General features: G+C 40.1%; 1 protein-coding gene across 13 annotated transcripts in view; it reads left to right on the forward strand.

Annotated features, from left to right (window-relative positions):
* st3gal3b (ST3 beta-galactoside alpha-2,3-sialyltransferase 3b) overlaps positions 1-22,807 on the forward strand; it is a 66,596-nt gene that overhangs the window by 34,750 nt on the left and 9,039 nt on the right. For 10 of the 13 annotated variants that reach the window (XM_076876994.1, XM_076876995.1, XM_024806158.2 and 7 more), the window contains 8 exons: positions 438-524; positions 987-1,028; positions 2,234-2,276; positions 3,524-3,616; positions 6,855-6,949; positions 11,883-11,946; positions 12,043-12,138; positions 12,906-13,092. In XM_076876994.1, coding sequence (XP_076733109.1) covers positions 438-524; positions 987-1,028; positions 2,234-2,276; positions 3,524-3,616; positions 6,855-6,949; positions 11,883-11,946; positions 12,043-12,138; positions 12,906-13,092 — 707 coding nt within the window. The remainder of the gene's footprint in view (positions 1-437; positions 525-986; positions 1,029-2,233; positions 2,277-3,523; positions 3,617-6,854; positions 6,950-11,882; positions 11,947-12,042; positions 12,139-12,905; positions 13,093-22,807) is intronic. The other 3 variants (XM_076876996.1, XM_024806162.2, XM_024806163.2) reach the window with 3 other exon arrangements.

Here is a 22,807-nt window from a genome sequence, read left to right on the forward strand (position 1 = left end):
TACTTCTGTTTGGTTGAAAACCTTGTTAAAGGTCCTCAGACTTTATCTGATCTGCCAAACAGATTGAAATCACTTTTCTGTAAGAGGAAGAAATGTGAAAGTATATTAAAGTCAAAGTGATCTTCACTGCAGGCTTATCAATATTGCAAGCCCCGTCTTTAAAGTAAACTTCCTTAAAACCTATTTATATTCTTATCTATATTCCGTGTAAGCCACTACTGAAGGACCGGGTTATATTTCCGTTTCCTTTCATTTCTGTCGCTGCCTCTTGTTTGTGCGCATCTGTTCTTGTTTGTGGCCACTGTTGTCTTTTCTGCTGAAGTAAAAGCATTTATTAATATATATTTAGGACCTTGTATATTGGTTGTTTGGTTAATAGTTGCCTTCACAGCTTTATCCTCATGATCTTATTTCAGTCTAACCCCTTTTGTTTACAGACAAAGATGCAGAAGAGCCGACTCTAGCCCAGACTAGAGCCCACAGTAGAGCCCAGACTAAAGGTGCTGAAGTGAAAAGAATTACAGGTAGAGGCACTGGGACTCTGCCCACATATACTGGGTTACAGTTATGAAGCATTTTTTTTCTATTTCTCTTTTTTTTTGTTCTTAATGGTTGAGTTGTTGAGGGGTTTGAATATAAATATCTGCTAACTTCACATCGCTTTCCATAACCCTTTTTTATGTCTCAAAACGGTTTTAAACCGTTTGTGCTTATTCATTCATCATACTCTCAATGTTCCAGTGTCCAAACGGTCATATAACCACAATGGAGTCTTGCTTTTAATTTTCTACTTCACTGGGCTTTCTGTCTTTTGAATAAAGATTGGAATTCACAGTCATAATTCAGCCCACTGGGATTAAAGCCACTAACCCCTCCTCTTTCTTACTCCGTAACTTCTGACATTTCTACTTGGCTTTATTTTCAAGTCCAATGCTGCCATGACAGAATGACTTCAAAAGGTGCTAACTGACCCTTTTCTGTTTCAGAGTTGGAAATGGACAACAACGTGGGACAAATAGTAGGCTCAGGTACAGCTGCAGCCCCCCCAGCCCAAACTTTTACCCATCATTGTTGTCCCAGACACCATTTTAAAGAAAACCCTGGGAACCAACAGCCCTGTTAGGTTGGGAAACACGTGGCATTTTCAAAGAAGTCAGAGAGCTTTGTTTGCTTTTTCCAGTCTGATCTATTCCTGACAAAAAAAGTACTTTGATTTTAGAAGTATCTTTGCTAAATTGATGAAACACTCATAACAACTGCAGGGGAAATGAACATGTGCTCAGCCATCATTCTCTTATGAAGGACAATACAACACTGCCCTCTGTTGTCTCAGTTTGGTAACAAACAGCAGTGAAACGGTCTGCATGAATTTTGGTGGTGTAAAGGAATTTTGGTGTAAAGGGTTAGAAGACGTAAGATTTACTTACTGCAGGTTAAGATAAACCACTAAGTTGCTTTGACTCTGCCCTCTGGCTGCTATTCTACAGATGTGTCACCCATCTTGGCTGCTAAGGCTAAGTTCCCTTCCTCCTGGGCAGTGCTTGGATCCTTCCCTTTCAAACTGTCAGACATTCCCATTACCCTTTTTCTTTATCTTTATTTTCTTTTATTCTCCAGCTTCTCTTTGACAAGATCCACAACTGCAGGTGTAATGCTGCACTATTCCTAATTTCCTCCATGCTAATGTAGTTACAGATTTTTATTTATTTATGTTTTTGGCCAGAAATGATCATAGCAAGTATTTTGCAGACCCAATCAGCTTTATTGCAAAGAGTCGGCCTGCAATGGAAACAAAGCTCCCATTTCACCTTAAATATGTTCCTCCTGGTTTTCTGTGCTCTCTCTCTCTTTTCTACCTCAACGCTTCACTAGGCACCTACTGGCTGTCCCTTTGGTTGTCCATAGGTGATCTCTGACTTGTTTTTCTAACTTTTATTTTAAACTCAACAGATTGTTTTGGCTGGCTTCTCCCTAACCTTGCTTGTTTGTCACAAGTCCTTGATCCTAATGCTTATGTTTACATCTGCCATATTGTTTCCCCCGTGAAAGCCACACAGGTTGTTTACAACTACAGCTGCTGAGCTGTTAGTTGAATAGCTGGATGACTGCATTAAGATGCCATACCTTTGTTGTTGTTCTGTTTTGTTTTTTGTTTTTTTTCTTAAATCAAAGTGGTTTGTGGGCTCTTGTGGTGATGGATAATTTCCATTTCTTTTTCCATCTCTGTCCCCAGTGTATGATAAGCAGGGCTTTCTGCTACAGCTGGACACAAAATTGTGAGTACATCTCTTTCTAGTAAACACTTATGTCATCTATTATAACACATTTAGCTATTCTCCATCATCGTTTGCCACATTACACATGATGGATTCCCAAAACCGAATTCCCTTTTAGACTTTGACTCCATTAATTCAGCCGTGTTTTACATCTGTTATCACAGAATACTGCAGTCAGGCTTGATCAATGGGAAAACACGAAACATGAAAATGTAAACGTTTGGCTAATTAATCTAGCCTTATTTCTTTCCCCCTCCCCCCTCCTCTTTTTAAATAAACACACAGTGTAGGAAACACAGATGGTGACACGAGCACAGATACGATAGGTGGTCTGAGTAATAACTTTTGAAACAAGTGTGACTTGAGATGTAGGTCAGTTAGTGTTTTGTGTTTAGACTGGCTGTGGTTTGTCAGAGTAAGAACATGTTACAATAGATCATTATGCAGCTGTCATTGTGTCACTGTGTTTGTTGATGTGTGTATAATTCCCTGAATTGGTTTGACACATTGGCTCTAAACCACCATGGCAAGGTCCTTTTCTCTGGCCCTACGTTACCGCACAGGAATGAATGAGATGCTGCCATCACAGTCCACATCCACTGCAACCATAATGTCAGCACATGCTTTAAAGTGGAATTCACACGGGATCACTTCATGTAATGCAGCCGCTTTCTTTATTTTATTGCAATTCATCTTGTAGCTCAGAATTAGTTTTGTGACTCGGGTCATATCTTAATGCGGGGTAGGCAAACTGATGGAAATACCCCAGAGATTTTAATTCCACTCTACTGCAAGTGATTGAAGAGGATTGAAATAAAGTCTGTTAGCATAGATGAGCTTCAGATTATGTGCAAGAAGGCCCCAGTCAAACAGTTTCTCCAGCCAACTTTGATTTTTGGACCTCACATAGTGCAAAGACACGGGCCCCCCTCTCTTTTCCCGTTGTTTATTTGAAGTAGAATCATGGCATACATCACATTATTAATGATCCTGGTAGTAATCGGGAGGTTCAAGCTTTACCACTGCCAGCATGATTATTTAAACAAGGCTTCTCTGCTTCGTCTTGCCACACACACAGGTGATATGCTGACTTGTTGCCGAGTTCCCAGCTAATTCCACAGCCCCATCTCTCCTGCAGATTGTTTGTCAAACAAAGTTTTTGAAGCTTTGAATTTGTCATTTTAATTGGCAATCAGTTATCACGATGTGTCTAATTAAGCTCTCGCTTTCTTCTTTTTAATGTACAGATCGCAGGAGTTAGAATACAAGTATGGCAACCTCAGCGAAGGAGTGTGCAAGCCAGGATATGCAGCAGCTAAGATGGCCACCATCTATCCTAAGTGAGACATTTCTTTTGGACTTTTTTTTTGCATGTGAAGAACTAACTTTTAATGCAAAATCAAGATCTTTACGCATAGATAATGTTAACTGGATGTCAGCAAGAGAAAAGCTTTTACTCAAGCATGCAAACTTGCATGATGTCACTCCTCAAACCAACTAGGCCTTAAGGGTTTTGAGTCAGTAACAGAGAAGCCCCTACATTCCTATACAGTCTCCCCCAGTTTCAATCATGTTTCTATCATCTTCTCCCCACCACAAAACCTCAACTGTGTCCTTGTGATCCCCCATTACACAAAAGAACTTTTGTCGCCTGAGTAGAAGGTCTCACATCACTTCCCTATCGTGTTAAAGAGCCTTAGAGGCGTTCTGCGAACGCCACCAACCAGCTTCCTGCCTTGACTCATCAAGGGGTCTCTAATACCCAGCCTACACAGTCTATACAATCCCCAACAGTCCTCCTGATGTCATTGGTTCTTTTGATTTTTCACTGTCTCCACTTTGTCGTCCGTTTCAGCTTAGTCTATTGGACATTGTCCTTTTAGCGTTCTTGCGCAAGGGTAGTTTTCATGTTGCTAAATAATAGGCTGTGACACTAAAGTAACTACTTGACCTAGCTATTGGGCAAAGGAATATATTGAACCTCCTTTATGTATCGCCTGAAGCACCAAGTTTTAAATTTTAAATTAAAAGTAGTAGTATTTAATTGAGTCTATTAAAGGTATATGACCTACAGTGGCTCCAAATGCTCTAAATAACACTATCAGCTGCCCTGTGGACTATAAAGTGCAACTTTTTTTTTTTTTTTTTAAATAAGATGGACAAAGCACTTTGTGCCACTGCCCTCTACCTATATGAGAGGCTATGATTTAGCAATGTCCTCCCTGGTAATGACTTCCTCTCATCAGCCGCACGTGTCGGATCAAAGTTCTGTTCAACACAGAAAACCCCTGGGAGCCCACTGATTACTACCACCTTCAACCCAGTCTCTCACAGGTCAATAAGCACAATTAATGCTGCACTTAGTATAAGTTTGTCTGTATGCTCATTTGTATAAATAAGTGTAAGTGTACAGCCAAATGTACACAGTTGTGCTGTGTGTGTGTTTGGTCGTGATTTGTCTCCTGTGTGGAAGGGAAGTCGGCTGTTTAACATCTTATCTGTTAGCGTTCTTTATTTCTGCCTGCTTTGTACATTTACCATTAAAATATTCTCGTTAACAGTTTGTGTGAATTGGTGTGGACGACAGTTCGACAGTTAAAGAAAACCTACTTAACCTCTAGCAGTGAGGTCCTATGGCTCTCCATCTAATCATCATCTGCTTCCTCCATGTTTGTCTTCTTCTGAAGCTCCTTGCCCTGCAGTCTCCAATTTATTTTACGCCCCTCCCCTCACCCTCTCCTTTCCCCCAAAACTGTTTGTATTAGAGCCCTAAATCAAGTGTTGGCAGTGAACTCGAAGTGGCACGGTTATGAAAATATTGCCTGTGAGAGATGGACCCAGCAAAGGAAATGAGCACAATGCATCCCTGCCTGTTGGCTGTTTTTGGGAGCCCTCACTACTTATTTAACAACAAGCAGCCCCCTGTCTCTCTGCTTGGTCAGGATGTCAGTGACTGACTGTTGGTCAGGGCTCACTGACTTGTAATGGTCCCGTGTTATTTATAGCCCCATGTGGCCTCAGAAGGCCCAGGTTTAATGAATCTCCATTTGTTTTGCCTGGACACAAGTCTCTGAGTGTGCATGCCCCTGTCAGGCGAGGTGAGTCAAGGTGGAGAGAGAGCCATACATAACTACCTCTAGTCGCTCGCTGGAGAATAATGAGGATTTCAAAGAATGATTACCGTGCTTGGAAGAGGCTGAAGCTTAACCGGAAGGTCTCCCAATAATGTCAGCCATGTTTGGTCATTGTGTCTCACATATTTCTTGTCAACCAGTGGCAGTGTTATGTTATGGGAACAAGTATTCAAGGGTCCTGCTGAGAAACAGAGGTGTAATCGAGCTTGTGAGTCTTTTCGTGCTTCCATAGTTTGAATGCTGTTTGTCGGCTGCAGGAGGAATAATTTGCAGCTCTGTGTGTTTATTGGACAGGTGCATCAGCAAAATGCAACACTTATATTGCTGGTGGTCTAGTTCTAGGGAAGGGGTGCAATAAGCACTCTGTAATGTAATCTCTGTATTTCTTTAGAAATTAACTAAAGATGTACACCAGTTTGATAAATCTCCTTAACTTTGTCTTTTCTGTAGGGGTGTCACGATGCTTTTAAGTTAGACACAAAATGTTAGGCAGCTTGTTAAAGAACAGCACATCCATAGAGCTCCATCCATGTAAACATCAGAGGAGAAACGACACGAACGGCTCCTTGCTCCTTTTTCCCTCTTGCCTCGCATCCCTCGAGCTTGACAGCGGGTTATAAAAACACACATCCATCCCGAAGCTACACTTGCAGAAGTGGCACATAACCCAGCGCTAGGGTCACAGGCGTTACTAAGAGGAAATGACTCCTTTTTGATATCGGAGCTGCAGTTAATCAAAGAGAGACACACACGCACACTTCTATAGCCACACAGGATAAGGAAGAGGCGATGGCGGAAGTAGCGGGTCGTGGGCCATTAAAAACATTGGCCACTGGGGTGTTTTTGACTATCAGGCCTAATTTGTTTTCTAATGGGACTGACATTTTGTTCTAGCCATTTCAACTGTGTATTCTGTCGTGGGTAAAAAACTTTTTTATCAACCCCTGAAGTTTTATCGTGTCTCTTCATTGAGAACAACATCCTCCACTCTAATTCAGTCTTGCTTCAGATCGTTAGAGGAAAAAAACATTGTGACATGAGTGTTGTTTCAGACAACCTCATGTGTCAGATGTGATTTAGGCCCTGGAGGAGAGGTTATGTTGACGGGTTATGCACTGCAACCTCTTAATTTCTATCACCTGCTTAGATTTGAGCTGTTGTGCTAAGGTGTGTGGAGGCTTTGCTCATTTTAGGAAGCTTTTACAGGGTGTGGGGATGCTAGGTTTAATGATGATGGGACATAAAAATTCAGTTATCACCTCCTTGGTAACATAAACTTTACGAGAACCTGCCGGGATAGATTCAGCACACAATAAGTAATTGTTGAAAGTTTGTAACAGGAGCTGTTATACTAAGAATACTGGATATTACAGCATTGGTGTTTTTATCTTCTGTATCTCGGCTAATGAGAACCATCTCCACTTTTGTTTCATCTCTCTTACAGGTTTACGAAATTGGCGCCAATGTTTCTTGATCGAAACTTCAAACGGCTATCAAAAGTCAACAACTACTTACCTCCATTCGGCTTTAAAACGCAAGGTAAAGCCATTCATCACAGTTCACCCTCCACTAGTTTGTATGTTTATTGTGGATTATAGTAATTATATGTTCTGGGGTTTTAGAAGGAGTTGCCCATAAAAACAGAAAGAAGCTTCGAGATCCCGACTTTTTTTTTTTTTGTGGTTCATGCTTCTCTCATGTTTTCCCTGATGCATGTCAGTCCTTCATTAGACCATTGTCTTCTAAATATCTTCATTTCTAGCTCTACAAGTTTTGGTGTAATTTTCTATTTCTTTGTTTTTTTTGTGTGTGTGTGTGTGTGGGGGGGCAAAGCCACACAGGACAGCTATTTTCACGTTTCCCCCCCCTCTTTAAATTAGACACCAAGCTTAAGCCATAAAGATTGGTGGAGTGCTCATTTAAAGTAAGACTGAGCATGTGTTCGTTTGCCACTGTTACGTTTAGAGGTTGTGTGGGAGATTGATGCCTGATGTAGTGCAGTTTTGTGCCTGTAGTGCCTGGTATCTCAGATATGAGCCAACAAGCTTTGCGTGTTTTCAGTATTAATCAACATCATATTCTAGCTTGCCAATATTTTATTTTGTTCAGTAGAAGCAATGGCATTCTTTATTTATCGGGGTTTTATCACTTGGCTCCTCATACTGTTTGTACTTGGCTACAGTCAGTACATACCAACCAACAATTTCAAAATGTCTCCTAAGAAGTTATTTTAACAGTTCAGACTGAATTTCCACTTGGTTTGTTTTGTATGAGTTGTTGAGAAAATCTGAGATCTAAGAAAAATAAGGCTCATTATTTCCTCTGTGACTTAAAGAATTTCTTTTTGCCATTTGTTGCAAAGTTTGTATTTTGGACATAATATATATATAATATGGAAATAATGTATTTTTCCTTTGCATGTTTGTTTGTTGCATATTATTTTTGAAAAATGGATAATTATTAATAATTATAGTCTCCAAATAATAATGCACGCACAGAGTGTTTACAAATTCCCAAAAGGGTTGCAGAAGTTCATTTACAATAGACACAAGAAACTGACAGAAATTATTTGGGGCTCCCAGGTCATGCTTTTAGCTCTGATGCTAATTGGTCTCATATCAACCTTTGTTTAGTTAAAGCTAATCTCCAACAACAGTCTTCTTTCTCTTGAAGGTGAAAAAATATGTAACTGGTCACTTTAATCACTTTGAGTGATTAAAGTCTTTTTGGAAGCAAGTCTTCTAACTTGCAGATGTAGATGGACAGTTAATTTGAGACCAAGCCCCTATAAATAGACTGGCACGTATAAAGTGCTTTTCTATTCGAAGCACTCGAAAGTCTTTTACTACAAGCCTCTTTCACCCAATCACAGGCAGTTTTTTTTTTTTTCTATGCCGACCTGTCTCTCTGATGGATGCATCAGGACAACTTTAACATAATGCCCAAGGATACTTTGACATGCAGACTGGAGTGAAGGAAACCAACAACCTTCCGACTGACAGATGGCCAACTCTACCTTCTGAGCCATTGCCGGAGGTGGAGAGTGTGTCAAAACTGCACTCACCAAGCTGTAGTTATGGAATTGCCAATCAAATCCAAAATTTGACTCTACCTACATGGGTTCTCTCCCAGCACTCTAGCTAACAGTCCACAGACTTGGTTATTTACCTGGTGATTCTAAATTGTCTGTAGGTGTAAATGTGACTGAATGGTTGCTATCCCTAGGTTTTTGCCCTGAAATGGACTGGCAACCTGTCCAGGATGTACCCCACTTTTTGCCCCCTGACAGCTGGGAAAGTCTAGTACCTATACCCTGAAATTAAAGAATACTTGCTTTACTGCCTTCACAGCCAGCGAAGCACAACATGGTAATACTGGTAATGCTCTCACGGTATAACATTCATAAGTATAGGATAGATTTTTTTAATTAATTAACTTTTTTAAGTATTCTCAGGCAGTCAGTCCAACCTCCGCAGACTTCTGTGTTTGTCGTAACCTTTCAAGTGATTTACATTTATTTGCTGGATGAACTCTATCTTGGGACCGGAAAATTTGATGTCTTCTAACACTCCAACGTTAGCATGTCCGCACACAGTGTTTGCACTTGTTAACTGACCTTAACACACTCCAGCACTTCAGATATCGAACAAGTACACAGTACCATGGGAACCTAAGAGATAACATTAATCTGTCTTCACTGGCATGCTCTGTCACATTTTCCAATACTTACAAGCAGAAGGTAAAGGGAATGTTACCTTTGTGCTCTGGCAAGTTCTCCACCGTCAATTAAACGTGTACTCATGTACACACACAGCCACGGCTATCAATAGAGCGCTCCCTGTGTGAGTGTTACACCTGGTTTCTGTTTTCTCCACGGACTGTGATGGCAGTGGGGTTTCCCTTTTAGTGGTATTCATGTGGAGAGATGATACGTGTGGATCTTGAATAGAACTCCACAAAGGATTCCAAATTGAGACCACGGAGTAGCGCTGGTGGGTGGGAGTTTTATTTTTACTTTTTATTCTGCCAAGAAGTATCTTTGGGACACATCAGCTATAGCCTGAAGAAGGAAAAGTAAACGTTAAGCTGCCCTGATTTGGTTTCCGGGGGGAATAAAGCTACGCTGCCAGTGATCGCTCAAAATTCAGGATTAATTTAAATTTTAAATGAAAATCGTTTTAAATATCTTATTCCTGCAGTCTAAAGTGGACTTCTTTTTTAAACTGTTAACAGACTGGAGGAATTTTGTGGTGTGAGGGTGTTGAACCATAAGTTTATAAATTCTTTGCAGTGCTATTTTTGGAGAACCTGTTGGGAGGAAAGGATGTGATTTGTTGTTAGTTGCTTCTGTACGTATCCATGCTTGTTTCCAGCTGTTATATTTAGTTTGGGGCATTAACTTTTTTTTTTGTGTATGTGTGTAGGGATGAACTTTTTGATCAGAGAAGCTAATCTATCTTTGCAAATACTGATCCAGGGTTAGAAAGCTACAGCAGACTATTTAAAAACTGTGTCCTCATCAGGCAGCTCCACAGTTTTACAAGTAAAGGAGTGATGTCCCTGCACTATTGATGCTGTTTTCATTCTCAGCATGTCCACCAAATGAAATCACACCGACCGTTATGCAACTTTACACTTAGTTAGGAGGAAGCACAATTAAGGCAGCCAGACTGTGAGCTGCTGCCAAAGACTTGAACACATCTCACATTTGCAGTCATTAGCAGTTTTTTTTTCTTCTTTTTTTTTCACAGTTGTTAACTAATTTATCAAGGATAGTGATACTTTATCTTTGTACTGCAGATAAATTTTTGGCCTTTTTGTTTTTTGCAATCATCTTTCTTTCATCACAGGATTTGTTGTAGTGTTTAGTCTCCACTCTTTCCAGCAAAGTGTCTGTGTTTATGTGTTATGTGATGCTTCTGCTATTCGCCGGTGTTGCCAGTAAAGATTTTTAACATTTCAAGAGTTCCACATTGGACTAATGTCTGCACTTGCAGCAATTTGTCTTTTGGCACTACCACAAGACATGCTTTGCTGAAAGGGTTTACCGCAGGTACTTAGAGCAATTAGCTTCCATGTTGTCCTCTGAAAGAGCACACTACCCATTGTGATTTTTCACTTTTCACCCGCTCGGATCCAGGTGTGGTCCTCGGCCTTGTGTTTATGCTGCTCAGGGTGATACTTGACGCCAGACATTGACACCACATCCAAACAATAAGCTGTGGCTCTGCTCGCCTCTCTTCACTAGGTTAATCATTAGGATTGTTAGACAGGGTGGATGGACTATAATATGTCTTACAACCTGGTTTGAGGCCCCAGTCTAAACGCTCAGTCTGCAAAAAGAGGCCAAGAGAAACAACAAGAGTGAGAGTAAAGGCAGACGGTGTGCTGCATTATGAATATAATAAATGAAATAGAATGCTATAAAATAATGCCAGACTTTTTGTGTGTCTTTTAAAAAAAATTTAAACGATGAAGATGCAAATTGAGGATTTTATTTATTTATTTATTTATTTTAAATCACAGCTGTTAAATCCACGTAGTTACAAATTCCTGCAAATGTAAGATGGAACAAAAATAGGTGCAACTCTAATGGAATCTGCACATTTGGGATGTTGAAGAAGATGAGTTATAAATATAAGAGGTCTAAAAATGGTTAGGAGGAAGAAATGCATGCAAGATCTAATGCTGGAGCTATGACTCCAGCACAATAGTCCGTAGAACATGGCAGGAATGCACGCTATGGCTAAACATCGCCGTTTCTCAACCTGTGATCAGAGGGGTGCTAGCCATGCAAGGAGACGAGTACAACACCGGCCACTTAACCAGGAGAATGTGATTGTTTGAAAACAGCATTCCACTCTGAGTGCTTTTATGGCAGAGTTTTTACATACACACGCATACCATCCTTAACTCCGTATGGGTGTTTCTCTCAGATTCACTCCTCTCCAGAATACAACAGCTTCCCCTCCTGTAATCCCCATCACCACTATTCCTGAGGTTCACTGGTCACTCCTTATCTATGAGTGAATAAACGGAGGGTGGTGTTCTCTCTTCCTGTTTGAAGACCACCTAGATTGTTATATCTCGGGTGGTATGTTGAAATCTTTGGCAGTCTGTTTGGCCTTTAAAAGTGTGATTTCCCCCAGTTTGAGCTTTTCAAATATGTCATTTTCATTATTTGAGAACATCAACTCGTCTTTGGAGCTAAAGGGACGTTCTGAGCGCTTAAAGTGACTGACTCTGATGACAGAGCTCCATTTCTAGTGCCAGATTAGTAGATGGAGTATTTTAATGTTTGATACTTGGAGCATCATTCACTGCCGAGGTAAAAATTCTAAGCTTGGCAATGAATTTCACCCACATTTTGCATTTAATGTACTTGTGGATGAATTTTTAATGGGGATTTATTGTAGTATGGAGGTTCTGTCCTGTCTTTAAAATCCTGTTTTGTTTTCTTCTTTCTCTGCAGAGAGAATAATAGACAGCATTTTGACTATAACAAAAAATTACGGGCTGGGAGAGGAGCTTGACAGGTACCTGCACCCTACTCGTCAGCGTCAACATGAAGTCTCTTTTTGCTTCCTTGTTTCTTCTTAATATGACTAATGTCTGGCTGTCCTGCCTTCCAGTCTCAGCTGTAAACGATGCATCGTCGTGGGTAATGGTGGGATCTTATCCAACAAGTCTCTGGGGTCCCGAATAGACGAATACGATGTGGTGGTCAGGTAAGATACCAAAATAAAAGGGATTCTGTATAACAGCAGTGTTCTGTATAAGTTAAATAGTGTGAAGTTTTTTTTGGGGGGGGGGGGCTTGGACAGCTTGAATTTTTAGCTGAGGGGAAGAAAATGTCTTCTGCATCATCAACACGTGACCAAATAGGAATGCATGGTTGCTTCAGTGAGCTGGGAATCGGTATTGTGGAATATCGAGAAGTCTCTGGTTCTGTTTTTTGTTATTTGGGGGGGACTCAGTAACATACTTTGTTATGACCTTTTGTTATGCATACTTTATACACTGCCTCCACCTGACATCAGAGCTCACTGCAGGCAGACGGGCATTCCCTGGAGTGGAGCGGACTGTGAACTCTCATCAGCCCACAGGCGAGCACAGCAGCCCACTATTCAACTAAACGAGCTAAAGATGAAAACGGGAAACTCCAAAATAAAACTGGATGTACTGTTACCTTTAGTGACTGTGTCTGAGAGCTCACTTAACATTCCACTCATTTCCAGAATGACTGTGGCTTACCCAGATGTTGTCAGATGTTAGCTCTTGTGATGAGGTTGCAAGCTGGGTTTTCCTCTGGCCAGTCTTTATGCATAGACCCAGCTTATGCTTCAGCTGAACCTTCATGTGGAGGTTTTGCTTTGTCTTTCTGTTTGCAGACGTGCTGTTTTATCTAAATATCGAAAATAATAATCCTGTGCTTTTCACTATGCTTTTCTTAAATTCCTGATTCCACCCTTTGTTGTCTTTCTTGCGTTGACAGGTTGAATGAAGCTCTAGTAAAAGGTTATGGAAAAGATGTAGGAACCAAAACCACCATAAGGATTACATATCCAGAGGGTGCGATCCAGAACCCAGAAAACTACGAACAAGACTCACTTTTTGTTCTATCTGCTTTCAAACCACTTGATTTCAAGTGGCTCAGACAAATGGTCTACAAGGAGAAAATGGTAAGGACATATTTGAAGGGGGGTGGGTTGTTTTGTTTTTTGGTGTTTTTTTTTGTTTGTTTGTTTTTGTTTTTTCTTCCAATGAATGAAGGTTGAAATCTTGAACTTACAAACACAAAACCTGGAAGATATTTGAACTACTTGAGTATTAAAATATAAATGGATCCAAAATGCAAGCAGTTTTCATAGAACAAGATTCCTGCTTATGCTTGCATTCACTTACATTCAAATTCAAATTTTTATTTGTCACGTACACAGTCATACACAGTACGATATGTAGTGAAATGCTTGGACAACTGCTCGTGACCTAAAGAAAACAAAAAAGGAAAAGGCTATGAATAAGATAGGAAATAAATATGAAAAATTAAAAGGGTAAATTTAACTAGGAAGGAATAAAATATAAATTAAAGTTGAAAATAAAATAACTGTACAACCAAATACACAATATAGAACTATATAAGAATGTATGAATTTACATTCCTCACTCTGTATTTGTTGGTTTGATCAGCACTCAGCTGAATTATTGCGCAACAATTTTGTCCTCCTTTGAACATCTATATCAGAGCAGTATAATCTATAATCACATCCTCCTGATTACCTTCTGTGGAAATCTAAACCACTTTGTAAAAGAATAAATAAGAATACACAGAACTATGCCATATACTAAATTAATATTGGGAATGTTTTAGATGAATGATATATTCTTCATTGTCGGTTAATACTTGTACAGCTGCTGTTATTGTGTATATATTTATTTATATTTAGATTTCTTCATACATTCTTATATAGTTCTATATTGTGTATTGTGTATTTTGTTGTACAGTTATTTTATTTTCAACTTTAATTTATATATTTTATCTTATTCTTCCCAGTTAAATTTACCCTTCATTCTAATTTGTGTTGTACAGTTATTTCATTTTTAACCTTAATTTATATTTTATTCCTTCCTAGTTAAATTTACCCTTTTTAATTTTTCATATTTATTTCCTATCTTATTCATAGCCTTTCCTTTTTTGTTTTCTTTAGGTCACGAGCAGTTGTCCAAGCATTTCACTACATATCGTACTGTGTATGACTGTGTACGTGACAAATAAAATTTGAATTTGATTTAAATGCTTAATGTGGAAAGGACATTCAAGGAAAAATGACCTTATTTTTTCCCTTTGCTTTGCCATGTAACAAGCCTATCACATGTCCCATGGAATATTAGTATTGGCACAGTTAATTGACAGGTTATGAGTTGCCCTATTAATCTCACAGGGTCAGACTGAATGGCCCAATTGTGTCTACGTTATCTATGAAAGTATTACCGAACATGGCAGTCTTTTAATACCTCCTCTTCTCGTTTTGTCCTTTTGTTAGAAAAAAGCTCTCTTGGCACTTTCATTCTGTTCTTGTTGAGCAGTCTATAATATATCTTTGACTGGGATTATTTTGAATCCACTTAGCTTAAAGTCAAAGGGCCTGCCTCAAAGTATTTAAGGGAACATACTAGAGCCTCCCTTTCTTTTCCTTTTTTTTTTCCCCTTCCCCCCCCCCCCCCCCCCCCCCTTTTTTTTTTTTTTTTTTTTTTTTTAAGTTGTAGCATGTTTTATATCTTTATGGATTTACATTATTGCTGAGTGCTTCTATAAAGCTCAACATATGCAGTGTTAAGCAAAACCAGTCCTCCCTCCTTCTGTGAGTGGAGGTCACAAATTCACCCATAAAGGGCAATAACTTGACTTGATTTTAAATTTGGACGATTTCCCCTTTAAGGCCATTCTGTGCACCGTTGCATCACTTCGAGCACTCTTCCTAGGTTTGAATCGCTCCCTGGCCACTTGCATGCACACTGAAATTTCAGTTGTCAAAACAGCAACACTTCCACTTGGAATTTCCAAAGTGGTGCTTATACACCACTTTGAAAATAGTCATTAGTTATTATTAATCCATGGCTTTCTTCCACAGTGTGCCTTTTATCGTGTCTCCCTGCCTGGTCTCACTTTGGGGGTTCTATTCTCTTTTATTGTAGGGTCTTTACCTTACAATACAAAGCGTCTTGAGGCAACTGTTGTTGAGATTTTGGCGCTGAATAAGTAAAATTTAAATGGATTTGTGAGAAAGGACAGACATACAGAGGTGTGAGTGGTTAGCATGCTTCTGGTCACACTACTGACCTTTGGGTTTGGACTCTGTGTGCTTTCTCTAAACTACAGTTTGGTGTTCAGGTCGTAGCTTTAGTGTCTGGCTCCAGTGATCATCCTCGACATGAAAGCTGCATCAGTTTGACACAGAAGTTGATGTTTGTCTGTGGTGAAATCTAAAAAGAGCACATGCAGGTGGTCATATTTGGATTTCCAGTGAGCAATCAAACTGTGAACACAGGAAGTGGTGCAAAGGTGCACACAGAGGTCTCCTGCGTGGGGAGGAGTGTTGAATTTAAAGCAGATGTTTGTTTGTGTGGGTTTTGGTTTTTTGTTGTTGTTAATGTTGGTGTTGTAAAACTCACATTTGTAATTTTATTAAAAATCAGAGTAGGGAGTGTATTTTTAAGCAGGCAGAATAATCATTTATTTTTGTTGTTTTGTTTTGTTTTGGAAAAAAAGTCTCATCAGAAAACACAGGATTTGGGAAACCTGCTTTATTTTCTGACACAGCCGAGTGAATTTCAGAGACCGTATCCCAGCTGGAATTTTTACAAGGCGGCTTTTGTCAAAATAGAAAGTCACAAGTGGAAAAAAACAGAATAAGGGTGGGTGGGTGGGAATGGACAATACAGTTAGGGTATGGCATAACAAACTGAAACAAAGTAGTAGTGTGAATTTTGGTTAAAGGACAAAAGAAAATGGATAGGTGGAAAGGATAATGTCAAATGGAGTAAAGGGTTAACAGCTGAGGAAAGAGTGAGTAGTGGAAGTTGACGGTAAAATAAAATAAAACTGCTTTCTTCAGCCTTTGATAGTGCCCAGATTTTTGTGGCGTGTCAGATGGAGAGGACAGTGAAAATGGCTGCCTGGATAATTGATCTGGCCCCCGGCGTCTGACTCAGTCCTCTTTGATCTGCTGAGGAAGGAGGAATGCAACTCATGCGTTAATTATCAGGAAACAGAAATATCATCAGTGTCTTCTGTTTTGAGGCTCGATGACAGCATGGCAGAATAAAACTGACACATGTGCAGACACCCATGTTTGACCTCCAGAAAACAGGAACATAATGGGACACGCTATTTATATGGCAGGAAATCGAATGCAATTCATCTGTACTGCTATTCTAAACAGTTTGCTCCATTTTTATTTTGGCAGCTTGTGCCCTTGAAACTCTTTCAGTGTAAAAGTAATCCATTAATGGATATCAGTGTAGTGAGGTGGTTTATAGAATTACAATCCAAAAAAAAAGCCCCTCTAACTGTTCAGGCTTGTTGCTAAGAGTCTACAGTCCTAGAATAGCAGAGTCGGTCGGTTGTGCAATCTGTCGGTTTAAACTGCTTTGGTCCAGATGTTAAATGGGCTGCCTTCCTCATTAGTGCTGACCGTTGCTCCCCGGTAAAGTCTCAGTGGTGGTAGGTGTTGTTATGACTGTAAGCCGATGTGTTTAGGGAATGCTTTAATTTGACACTAGTTTCGAAAGTTGTGTATAATAAGTAGCACGTCACGTTGGTTTAAATGATAAATGAACTGTCTGCAGCGAGCTTTTATGTGCTTATTTAAAAATGCATCACACAGGCATTTAATTTGTTTGCTCACATTAAACTATTTGGTAAGAAGATGCAGCATATACCTTTAGTGAAGCATGAAGCTGCTTGTGTTACTAGGAGAGCAATATCTGTTTGCTGTTGGATTTTCTGCCTTGGCAGCAACATGAAAGAAACCCGTCAAAAGACTGATATCCTGTCTTCATTGTATCTCATTCACTAGCAGCAGGAAAAATGCAGAGTAAACACCAAGATGTTTTTATCTGCACGTTTGATTTCACCTCCCGTGATCTCAGGAAAAACGTTCCTAAAAAAAATAATTGTAATAATGAATTTTTTTTAATATATGCGTGCTCATTATTTTAAAACTATTTTCCTTTACTTCTTACCACACAAACAGGTATTTAATGGAATAAAACAATCATACTTTTGGTAAAGAACTATTTGCAGGAAATCCTCATCATGTAGCAGCAAGCCCCCCCCCCCCTGCACCCCTTTACTCGATCCATTTTGTTCGTGCTAGAGGGTAACATAATGTAACTCTGGACAGTTGTCCTTCGGGAGCTTTCACAGCCGGGAATTTCTTTGTGTAACCTGCATACTTGGAGCTGGAAGGGATGAAAAACCTTTTTTACTTGCCTTCTGTGGTTATGAAAGCAAGTGTAATTTTTTTTTTTTCCCTGAAAGGTTAGTGGGTGGTACACACTTGCGCAGTTCCGAATGACTCATCTAGCCGGTGGTAAATGTGCCGGACTATCCTTCATTTATTGCAGATTTTCATGAGCCTAGAGTGCAGTCTTGGAAAGCTGGCCAGAATACAAATTAGCAAGACAGTTTCCCAATCTGTTATTTAGAGTTTCGGACACTTCCACAAACACGCAGACTCACGCAAAGAAATCCAGTCGTGATCACATCTAATCCTTCTTCCTAATTGTGCCTGTCCTTTTTAATACATACACAGTCCCAAAGCATCACAAAGCTTCCACTTTCCCTTATCCCTCATTGTCTACCTGATTACAAGCTAACTTTCTCACTCTGCCTTAAAATTGGACCCCACAACGGCAACAGGCTGGTTGATTGCCACATTACATGCTGTTTACACATGTGCTCAAACGCGATTTCCACGATTGCTGATATAGTTTTTTTTCTCTCCTGGGTCTAATTTGCAAATTTTTTTTTCTCCTTCATGCACAGTGTGCACTCACAGTTCATGCACACACAGCCTGCATGTGTTTGTATATGTGGGGATATTTTTAAACAGATCCAGTGAAAGATATACAGCCGGTGGTAAACACGGGGTTTGAAGGTGGAGTGTCGGTGTTCTATCTCTCCTGTTTGTTTACAGGAGCTTTCGCTGCTGGCTGCAGGGCAGAGAGATAAATGATGGATGCAGACAATTTGTCGAAGAAAGTACTTCTCCTTTAATAGAAATGCCGCCAGGGGTTCTTATTCCAAAGTAACAAAATACTATAGTGTAGCCAATATTTCTGTCTTTTGGTAATGCCAAAAAAATCGAGTGTAGCTAAAATATCGAGTCTCTAGAATGGCAAGGGTCTCCACATTATTGAGAAATTTAAATGTAAATTCCCGATGGCTGGAATACTGGTGTGAGCCAGTGAGCTGTGTCACCCCGTGTGGTGCCCAGATTTTTGGGTTTACATAATTGTCATTTTATCCCAAAAAAGTTTATTGCAACCCTTTCACTGTGGATGAACTGCAGGAAGGTATATGGCTCTTCTTTTAAGCCCAAACATCTGTGGAGAATCCCCCAGTTGCATGCATACATGCATTCATAAACATTTACATACTTGTAAACATGGATTCTGAACGTGAACCAAGTGACTAACGTGGTGTCCGGATGTCACTGATTGCCACGAGTGTTGTGTTTCAGAAGTGCTTCACCTACATAGCCTGCTGTGATTTACACTGGGACCTGTACACTGGGTTCCTTTGGTGCTGTGTTCCAATAGAGTGGATGTTGATTAATGATGTATTTATGAGAGTTTAAGGCGACCTATTAATTGTCAAAAGGTCACCAAAAGAACCAATGTTTGTGTTGTTGTGTTTTTGTTTAGTTTTTTATTCATTTGTTTTTGTTTTTTTATATATATATATAATGAGATACAAGCAGATCCTTGTGACACTGCTTGTGATCTTTCAACACGTCACCTGTTATTTCCCAGAGACTTTGCTGCACCTGCTGGTTTTAAAGGTTGTAGTGTTGTGAAGCGGTGAAGCATTGGCACGATTTTCATCTTTGCAATCGTGGAAGTTTGAAGATTTGTGCTTCCCATACCGAATAACCTCAGAGAGACCAGGAATCGATCAATCACTGTGACCTCAATGGGAGGAGAGGTTGTGGTATGTGTCAAGAAAACAAAAAACACAAATCGGGGACCGCTTCAGATTCCCTCCTAAAAACAAAGAGGGGGAATATTATAAGTGGACCTTTAGTAACTGTAATCCCCTGCTGCGCACCTCCAAGTTTTACTGCTACCTCCCTCCATTCAGACATTCTTGCACAAATGGCTCCTCTTCAGAGGAGCACTTAAGTGGTAAGACACTACCACTTGTAAACTCAGAGACCTGACATGTACACAGTGCTAATGACCTCCAGGCAGCTGTAATTGTGATTGTTCGCAGTTTGGGGCTGCCGTTTCGTTTTCAAAATTGCTTTAAGTCGGCCCTCCGGAAATTCGGTCCACCTCGTCTGAGCCGTGCAGCTCCACGGCACAAACATCAAACGCAACCACATTCTCGCTCGGTAAGTTTACAGGATTGAAAAACTCCAAAAAGTGTTACGGTTGTCAATCAGGGAAGTAAGGCCATTCGTTGCTATTGAAGCAATACTCTGAGATCAATCTGAAGAGTAGTCACATGTAAGCTAAAACTGAAAACCGCTTCTGGTGACGAGATTGTTTGGTTTCACTGCTTGTGGCAGATGGTTTACGCTGAAGGCATTTAAAGCCACTTGTAGTAATCCTGCAAATGTGAAACCTTTTTCCCTTTATCCCCCATATTTCATTGTTGTTCCGTGTGTCTGCACTTTTTGCTCGGACCCCCAGAAGCTATAGACTGAGCTGGCTGTTTCACTTAACACAGCGGACCACTTTAGTTTTAAGGTGAGTTCAGTTTTGGTTTGGGCTGGAAACCACAATGAAACCAAAGCACGCTAAAAACTCTCAATGCAAGGCTCTAAACCAAAGCTGTTGCTTATTTGAGCCTTTTTATGCAAGGACACAGGATACATACCATTATGTTTATGGACAGTCTAATTTAGGTATCTCACCAGCACATGATCTTAGTTACCTTTTTCGAGATTTTTAGCTCTGTTGTTAACGACCTTTTTCCTTGTACCATTCCTTTTTGCTTCACTTTTTCCATTTGTTTGATCCTTTCCATCTTTAGGCTTACAGTAGGACTTCTCCTCATCCTGTGGCACGCTTTAATCCTCTGATTCAAGATCCCTTTTTTTTTTTTTTTTTTTTTTCTTCTTTAATGGTTTATGTAATTGTGATTTTTCCAGCAGCTTTGAAATCACAAAACAAATACACTTAGCCTTTGTAAGGCTTCAGCTCAAGCTGACAAGTTACCTGTACTCTGCCATCTACTTTAATCGTACATGCTTTTGTTTGTGGTTTCCGAGGAATCAATAATAGTCCTTTTCTAATCTCAACAGCCTTACTGCTCTGTTGGTACATCCTCTTCATCCTCAGCACAGAAAAATCAGTATTGCACAGATATTATCGCAACATCACTGCATTGATATAGTGCTGGGGATTGTCTCACACAGTGCATACATTTAGAACTGCATTTCCAGCTCTCTGCACTGTGTGGTAAACAATGTTTATAATTAGCTCTCAAGAAATGCCATGAATGTTGGCTGTAGTGGACAAATGTGTGTAATTCAGAGTTTGAGGTTAAGCCAGCCCGAGCTGTATGCTGTGCTTTGATGTAGCTGTATAAGCAAGTGTAAGCTTGCTGTTCCTGTTATTTGGAGAATTGTTGAATCTGTGAACTCATCATTTCTGCTCATCTGCGCTCAGTTCAGGCTCGTTATGCTTTGAGATCCACCTTCTGACAAGACGGCAAGGAGTTGTATCATCTTTTCCTCAACACGGTTGACTGGCACTAAGCTGATTTTTAAGTTTTTGTAACTAAGTAATGTTGACCCCCTCTAGGATCTATCTCCTTGCATTGCAAATAATTAACTCACCCAGTTCAGGTTTGTTTTAACAGGTGCTTTATTGGAGCGCACTGCCTTGTGCACACACTTAAATCTAATAATCTAAACCAATTTAACCATAAAGCTGTCACAGGAGAACGGAAACAGTCATTTCCTCTTTGAACACAGCTCAGTGACAGCCCAGCCAGCCAATGCAGTACACGTGTGTTCACCTTTGAGCATGTGTGCGTCCGTCATTAGCAAGTGGTGTGAAAGACTCTTTCCGTAGCTTCCTATCGTGTCTAGGGCAAAGTTACAGCGCTTTGTTTTGAGAAACAAATGCGTGCTCACACAGAGGTTAGCAGTTAGTCCACAGTGGGAGCCACATCCTGTTCCCTTAAGGCTATTTGTAGGAGCTTTAAGTACAGATTGTACGCTACTCATCGCTGGAAGTGCAGCCTTTTCAGTGCTGCTTTAAAGCAGTTTCTTTTACTCTTTATTTACTGGATACCTATCTTATGTCATTTTGATGTTCATTGTTCTTTGCTGTGTGTTTAACCTTCAATGACACATCCAAAACAGGGCTTATTGTTTGAAAGTGAAGTTCTTTCTCATTCTGCTCAGCGGTTTGTCGTCCTTCTCGCATATGTTTCATTTGTAATGTATCAAATGTTTCCAGTGGGTGGCAGGTGTTTACTGCACGCTAGCTAGTTAAGCACCAAGATTATTTTGCTACAAAGCCATATTAATGTAGTACATGCAGGATGTGGTTTGGTAAACTGTATATAATGTTCAAGCCCTAAATGTGCCTCTGTAGAAGCGCAAGTTGGCCATAAAAATAGATCAGTTTTCCACTTCCCCTTAATTCACCTTAAATTATCTCTCAGGTACAAGGAAGTCTGTGGAATTAATAATTTTCTTTTGGTATTTTAACATTTATTTCCTGCTCCTGTGATGTGTTCCTGAGCCTGTGCGTTGACTCTGTACAGAACTGTCTGGTTTTAATGCAGTGCAGCCCGAGGCTGAACATCACAGCCATTCATGACTTGTTTTCAGTCTTGTTCTTGTGCACAGGAATGCCACTGAATTCTCTGAATATTTTTTTATGATCACTAAAACATTTGTAGTTTTATGTTTTGTTTTGTTGTTTTTGTTTTTTTCTAAACCATTTGCTCACCAAGTTTTCACAGCATTTTGAAATCCACCATATCTTTCCTTCTCAAAGTTTGGGATCAAGTAAATCATTGCTGTCTGTTTTTTGTTTACATGTTACAAAGTGTTACAGCGTTTTGGAAAACAGGGTTGTGAGCAGCTTCCCACATTCCTGAACTCATAAACATACCCACCGTTCCCATCCTTCCTAACAATCCCAAATCCTTACATACTAATTGCTCATACATTTCTCAAAACCACCTGTACTTGTCTGATCTTCAAAGAGATCCCCACCCTGTGACATTTGTGTGTGTGTGTGTGTGTGTGTGTGTGTGTGTGTGTGTGTGTGTGTGTGTGTGTGTTGTGTCATTAGCTGCTCTCCTTCCTAGAATAAAGAAAAAAATGCATCACTCTTTATTCAGCATACACAGACCTGCACACATCCAAACAGCTCGGCTAAATAGATTTCTGGCAAACACAAGCTGTGTTGACAGGAGAGATGAGCTGCTGTTCCTGTCGCGGCTTGCCGAGGGCACAGAGCTGGGCCTGCGTTCAAAAAGAGCCGCCACTGTTGAACCCACAAAGCCATCAGACTTGTTGCTACTGCCTCTGCCAACACACACACACACACACACACACACACACACACACACACACACACACACACACACACACACACACATTGCTGTATCAAAGGCAGCCAGGCGAGTGTTTGACTGTTTGA

This window comes from Maylandia zebra, linkage group LG18, assembly GCF_041146795.1.
Source record: "Maylandia zebra isolate NMK-2024a linkage group LG18, Mzebra_GT3a, whole genome shotgun sequence".
Lineage (NCBI taxonomy): Eukaryota > Metazoa > Chordata > Actinopteri > Cichliformes > Cichlidae > Maylandia > Maylandia zebra.